At 41.8% G+C, this 7,500-nt stretch overlaps 1 protein-coding gene across 6 annotated transcripts in view; it reads left to right on the plus strand.

Annotated features, from left to right (window-relative positions):
• The window catches only part of ssbp4 (single stranded DNA binding protein 4), a 121,725-nt gene that overhangs the window by 93,363 nt on the left and 20,862 nt on the right, over positions 1–7,500 (plus strand). For 5 of the 6 annotated variants that reach the window (XM_080009272.1, XM_080009271.1, XM_080009273.1 and 2 more), the window contains one exon: positions 6,388–6,471. The exons of the other annotated variant lie outside the window; for it this stretch is intronic. In XM_080009272.1, the coding sequence (XP_079865398.1) occupies positions 6,388–6,471 (84 nt within the window). The remainder of the gene's footprint in view (positions 1–6,387; positions 6,472–7,500) is intronic. 6 annotated transcript variants of the gene reach the window in all.

The raw sequence follows: 7,500 nt of genomic DNA on the forward strand, positions 1-7,500 counted from the left end.
TCCTTCCCTCTCTCAGAAACAGTCGTGCGGCAAAGGCCATATGCCGGCCCATTCAGACCTAATGGTCTTCAGGCCCAGGGAGGCTCAGTAAAGCAGCTCGCTACCATTATGGCACATTACAGTGGAGCACCAGGAAGTGTGTGTGTGTATGTGTGTGTGTGTGTGTGTGTGTGTGTGTGTGTGTGTGTGTGTGTGTGTGTGTGTGTGTGTGTGTGTGTGTGTGCGTGTGCGCGCGCGCGTGCGTGCGTGCGTGCGTGCAAGTTTGGGATAGAGATAGATAATGAGTATGCATATTTCTAGTATGTATATTTTCGGGAGCGTGTGCATGCACTCACACCTATAGTATGTTTGAGCTTTTATTCCACTTTCTGTGTGATTTAATGTATGGTTGTGTGTGTGTGTGTGTGTGTGTGTGTGTGTGTGCGTGTGTGTGCACGTCTGTGTGTACATGCATTGATGTGTGTGTGTGTGTGTTTTTGCGTCCATGTTTCCATGTGCGTGGCTGTGTTTGTGTATATTTAGTGAAAATAAAAAATAAAAAAGAGGGAATCTGGTGCAATAGTTGTCCGCCAGGTGATCTAGTTGCACACACACACACTCACACACAGGCACCGTAACACCCGGAACGACACTGTTCCCGACGTCACACTGGTACAAAGCGTTCAGATGGCACTGTGTGTTCAAGAAAACAAACATTTCCAGAAAGCTGAATAGCCATTGACCAGCTGCTCAGTGGAGCCGTGTCCTGTCACATCCATGTGAAGTGGAATCGTTGCAGTCGATTCCTTTTTCTCCCTCCGTATTTCAGGAAAATGACAAAATACTTTGTCTGCAGAGCTCTGCAAAGCATCCTCATAATGCTCAAAACCCCTTTTGACAAAAGTGCAACAGAAAGATTTGTTCCTGCATAAAAATGCAAAACGAAAGAAATTCTTCATATATATAGATGTATATATACATGTATATGCACTTTTGTATATATGTATATATACAGAATATACCTATGTATATATTGTAGCGATATCACCATGTTAAGAATTCAAATTTAACTTGTGAAAAAGGGGATCAATTTCAGTGTTATATGGTTTATGATTTATTAACTTAAAAGGACAAAAAGGTAAATAAAATAAATGATTAAAAAAAATAAACAAATGAATGCAGGATTTAAAAATAGTGACACACTTTAACTCATAGACAGTAGTGAGGTCAGAGGTTATGTGACTCTTTCATCAAAATAATAAAATGAGACACACGAAGAGGTAGTTGACTTCTCTAAAGGGGAGATCAATTCAATTTGACACTTCAACCAGTATCAAGCAGCAGATTTAGAAGCCTTTCGTATTATGGATCGCCGAGTCGTAGTAGGTAGTTCACGCGGCTCTCCAGAGCTGACGTGTGCTGAGTGGAGTTGGTGAGCAGTCGTCGTAGTACTCCCAGTGGCGTGAAATAAGAAAATGCAGTTCTCCATCTGGGGCTGGAGCAGGCTTGTTTAGTAAAATTTGAGCGAAACAAAGACTTTAAGAAAATAAATTAAAACTTAAAAAAATAAAATAAACAGAAAACGTTCTTAACCTGAGTGAGGATCCGTCTAAAGGCTCAGTGGTCAGCGGCTTTTTTTTTTTTTTTTTTAAACTGTGCTGTCAGCATGCTGGGCACAAAACACAGAATATTTGTATGTTATTGCATCTAGGACAGAGTTCGTCTGCAAGTGGAGTTCAGGTTCTCAACCTGCAATGCAACTCTTTATTCATTCTTAAATCATCAAGTGCTGCAATAACTCTGTCCTGTGGACGACCTGTAGGATGTAAGAGCACAGTTTTTTGTTATACAGAGCTGCCACCAATCCCCCTCTTTGGAGAACAATTTATCATGTTTGTGTCTATGAACAACTGATCACTACTCCAAGAGGGGGAGATTCACCATGAGTGAGGCAATTAAACATAGAACCAAACAACATTACACGGAAAACAAACATTGGACGACAACATGGATTGAAAATCAGAGTTCATCAGGTCCAGGAAAACTGGAACAGCAATTGGGCACTTTGCCTCATCCTGTCATAGTTACAGCAGTAAATGAGGGAGGAAAGGAGAGGATTGCAACCAGGAGGGTGCTGAGGTCCGTTCAAAGTGTGTGTGTGTGTGTGTGTGTGTGTGTGTGTGTGTGTGTGTGTGTGTGTGTGTGTGTGTGTGTGCGTGTGTGCGTGTGTGCGTGCGCGTTTGTGTGGGTGATGTGTCCACCGGTGAGTGTACAGGACCTATCCCGGTTGGTTCTGGTGTATAAGGTATTATGTCGTGCCGCCTTCAAGCAGCGGCTTCTTTTAAACACTTGCTAGGGGAGGAGCAGTTTTGGGTGTCTCCCCATCACAAAATGGCAGAGGAGGCGGGGTTTTTGGGCCTCCTTTATTTTAACTGGCCGCTGATCATTTCTAACTAGTGGAGGTAATTTATCTTTATACCTAAAAGTCACATAGCTTCACACAGCACGATGTTCAAAGCAATTATTGATTTCAAAACATAAACTCTTGTGATAATGTTTACATACAAACATAAAAAAAATGGAAATAAATAATTCAAACATCAGTCATCTTTCAAAGCCATTCTATCAGTAACATAACATTTATGGGTAATTAACTATTAAGACAATTTCTAATTACTAACTATAAAAACATAATTTCAACACTCCTAATATAAGGCATAAAATCCTCATCTTTAATCTGATTCTATCACACAAAATGGGCATTGTAATGGTGGTTATCGCGGTTTCCTCGTTGGCCACTAGATGGCAACCTGGCAACATGATACACTTTAAATAAGGTTGTGTAACTTCGCCAATTCACATCGTACAGGTACAGGTGGTTGGAGTTGGATCATTTTCATAGAAACATCTGCAGAAATAATGTTACTTCAATTACTGACGGATTTGGCATTGGTTCACATTATTTGAGGCTTAACAGAGAAATTGCAGATGAAAGCCATTCAGGTGAGTCTTGCATTGTATGGCCTGATCTAGAAGACCAGGGGTTCTCCATGGGGGTTTGGACCGAACAAAAGAATGCAGGTTCCGGAAGAAGAGAGAGAGGGAAAGAGAGGGGGAAGTTGGTCCAGTCTTGACCTGACGAGCAGAGCCATTTGGATCCTCTGACACCTTTCTTCGTTCGGTCCCCTGGGGTGAAGGTCCACGCTCCCTGTCTGGGAAGTGTCTGAATTTGCATCTTTATTGTTTGGTTAATGCAGACAAGCGAGAGAGAAAGGGGAGCATGTTTATTTGTACAGAACATTTCATACACAAGGGGAAATGCTTTACGTACGCTAAGAAGGATAAAAGCAAGCAAAAAAAAAGCTTGAAACAGATAAAGACCATTAAAAACAGACTCAAGCATGTAGTTAAAACAGGAAGAGAACAAACAATTGAAAGGGAAAAACAAATACTTCTACATTGTGTGTGTGTGTGTGTGTGTATGTGTGTGTGTGTGTGTGTGTGTGTGTGTGTGTGTGTGTGTGTGTGTGTGTGAGATGCTGGTACTAGTGCACCTGCCCTCAGTATAAAACTGTCTGAGTGAATGTTGTAAAATAGTTTGATTGTCCTCAGCCAGGTGCAGGGGTTTTATGTGTGTGTGTGTGTGTGTGTGTGTGTGTGTGTGTGTGTGTGTGTGTGTGTGTGTGTGTGTGTGTGTGTGTGTGTGTGTGTGTGTGTGTGTGTGTGTGTGTGTGTGTTGTGTGTGTTATGTATGTTCAGGTGTGTACAGTATGTGTGTATCTTTGAGGTTCTATCGCAGATGGGTAATCCTCTAATCTTGTTGGTCTTTACTACACTACACTGGTTGACGTACCACTTCCCACCCCCACCCCTCCAAAAAACACAACTTTGCACATACACATGCACATTCACACACACTCTCACACCTGATAACAGAATATCCCTCTTTCCCTCTGTGTAAGAGAGACCGACCTCCCATTCACACTCATCAGCTCTTACATGCACGCACGCACGTACGGACACACACACACACACATACACACATACACACACACACACACTGCCATGTTACGTGATAGCGGAGCGCTGATGTCATGATAGCCTGTCAGATAAGACATTTGGCTGTCGAGTGCTGGGTGGTCTCCTCTCCTCTCTTTTCACATGCGCAGTCAGGTTGAACCCGATTCCCGCTCGGAGGCACGTCAGGTCACCGCAGGAGACGAGCGCTTAAATTAACTAGAGAATAAGAGTTTTAGAATCACTATCAGAATGACTGCATTCCACCAGGTGCATTTACATGTGATCTGAATTTGTCATGGTGATTATTGGTGTGTGTCTACAGGTGATTAGCATTACAAAAAAAGCTTAACAGTCTGAGAAAATATATATAAAATCATGGTCACCAAATAAAATAGAATAAAAAGTAAAGTAATTAATTAAATAAGGGAAAAAATATATATTATATTTGGCAAATATACATAAATAGCTGAAAAGAAATATAGAAAAAAAAAAGTCAAATATATTAAATAAACACATATGTAAAATCCATTTCCTTTCCCTTTGTATATGATATAAATGTTTCTGTGTTTTCAGATTCATGTGCACTAGACCTTGAGGCCTTGAGGCCTTGAGGCTAAAACATGGTTTTTCAATTTTTAACTTTTGAAAATGTCAATTATTCACAATCACCACTTCAAACATGTTAAACTTTCTTTCTATCTGTTACATGTATTGGTTTATTGTTAGTCTGTTTTGCTTTCATTTTTTTTCTTCTGATTTTTTTTATTTTTCTTCTGATACATCAACACAATACATCAGACATTGTCTTTGAAACATAAAGGAAACTAAATGTGCTGTCTTTGACTGATTACGCCAATGCTGAACTGTATTTTGAAATCTGAACTGGAATTTGTTTTTAATAAATTGACTATTATATTAAGTCTATTCAATTTCTAATAATGTCTTATCACAATTTTTTTTAGGGTTAGTTTTTCTCTTTTCAGCCTCGGCATGAAAGATTTCCAGTGAATCTTCAATTTTCAATTTATTATATCATACTAGTACATGCCCGTTCCAAATGTATGACTTTTGGACAGGACATTTGAATGGCACAGTTTAATAAAATGTCAGTGATTCAATCCTGTGTTCCACAATGGAAGACGAAGGTGCCCGTTGAAGTCATCCACTGGGGAAAGAGACTCTTTGGCTAGGTTCACACTGCAAGCCTTAGTGCACAATTTGGATTTATTGCTGAGATCTGACTTTTTTGTTTGGCTGTTCACATAATTTTTTAAATGTGGCCAATATTAGATTTCAGTGTGAACGGATCACATTCCTGAACTGACCCGCATGCGCAGAGGTAACAACGGTAACAACGATGTCACACGTAGCACGCTGTCGTACTAAAGTAAGCATGGCAGGAAAATGCACCGTGGACTGGCACGGCGGGGAGACACTTGGTCACACCCAACCCACCACCGCCCCACCCCCCACGGTGCAGTCCGGTCCGTGATAATAAAAATGTTGGGAACCCCTGCTCTAGAGTGACGTAAAAGTCGCATGAATTCCAATTTGACTGTTCAGACTGAGGTCGCATTGCAAAAAATCTGACCTGTATCTGATTGAGGACCACATATGAAAGTGGCCCAATTCAGAATTGAAAAGATCTGATTCCATGTGATTTATGCTGTTCACACTGTCTTGAAAAAACAGATCTGAGACACATATGAGCAAAACAATCAGATTTTGGCCTTTTGGACCTGCAGTGTGAATATAGCCTTTGTGACTCAGTCACAGAGCCCTGAAGCTCAGCCCCCTGGTTTGCTGTTTATTGAAAGTTTATTAATATTACATGTGCCGCATGCCAAAATTGCACCAATTGCATTTGACACTGCAAGTCCTTGGGTCCCCAGTAATGCACCCGCCAAGTGTGAAGTAGATTGGATGAGCGGTTGTCCGGATAATCGAAGGACATAAAGACCGGCAGACAGAGATTCATTCCTTTATAGTGAGATAGTTGGATTTAGATGAAAATCTGCCTCTGAAAATTAAGATATAATTAGCCAAACCTTGTTTAGAGACATTCCCGGTTGTCTCCATCCACAGTGGTTTGTTTTTGCACAAACAAGTTCACTACATTTGTTGTTGCCTAATTTTATGGATCCAAATGATCCAGATGTGCTGCATATGATAAATTAAATGAATTGCACTGCACTGCTGTTTTTCTTGACCTGTGTCACCGAGTCGCACGTGGAAGGATGTTTCCTTGAGCGCTGTGTAGGCATTTATAAATATTAATTCAGATAGAGCGGGAGGTGAAACTCTCTCGGCTTATGGATGGAAATAGATATTTTAATATAAATGTTTAATTTAATCGACTCATATTCTGTGGTTTTCTCCTCGTTGCAGGGACCTCCAGGGTCACAGCCGTCTCCCCACGCACAGCCCCCCCCACACAACCCCAGCAACCCCATGATGGGACCTCACGGACAGGTGAGACTCCTTCACTCACTCGCTCTTCACTCTTCCACTCACTAACTCACTCATGCAAACACCTGTTTACTCACTCACTCATTCACTCACTAAAACGCTTGTTCACTCACTCACTTGACAAGTTATAAACTAGCTCATCCACTCACTCAGTCACTCACCAATGCCAAAACTTGTTCACTCACTCATGTGCACTCCCTCACATGCACGCAAAACCTTCACTCATCATTCTTTTACTCGCTCAGTCACTCACTCACACACTCACGCAAACACCTGTTTACTCAGTCACTCATTCAAACACTTCTTGACTACCTCATTCACTAGCTCACTCAATTCACATGAACTGTGAATTGTTCATTCACTCACTCTCTCATTTACTCAAACACTTGTTCACTCACTCACAACAACTTGTCTACTCATTGATTCACTTACTCACTCATTTGCTCAGTCATTCACTCACACGCTCATTTGAACAATTGTTAATTGACTCACTCACTCACTCACTCACTCACTCACTCACTCACTCACTCACTCACTCACTCACTCACTCACACACACACACACACACACACACACACACACACACAGTAACATATTTAAATGGTGTTGAAACAGCACATGGTTCCCTTGTTGCCGCAGACAGGACAGGTAGTGTGCAGGATGGAGGAAGGATGAATAATTGAAATGTGTTAGAAAGAGTGGAGGTGCATCTCTCCATCTCTCTCTCTGGCGCTCTCTCTCTCTCTCTCTCTCTCATACTCCCTCTCTCTCTATCGCTCACCCAACCCAAGTCCATCAATAGAACATTAATATTGCAGTATGGACTGACACTGCGCTGCCTTCACATACAAGCCCACAACAACATGGTCAAGGAGAGAGGGAGGGAGAGGGGAGGATGAGAGGAGGGGAGTGGAGGAGAAGATAAGAGTGGAGAGGCGAGACAAGGTGAGAAGAGGGGAGGAGATGGTAGGAAAGAGGACAGAGGAGGGGAGGAGAGGAGAGGGGAGGAAAGGGGAGGGTGAGAGAAAAAAC

Source organism: Zeus faber (genome assembly GCF_960531495.2).
Source record: "Zeus faber genome assembly, chromosome: 1".
In the NCBI taxonomy this organism is placed as follows: Eukaryota; Metazoa; Chordata; class Actinopteri; order Zeiformes; family Zeidae; genus Zeus; species Zeus faber.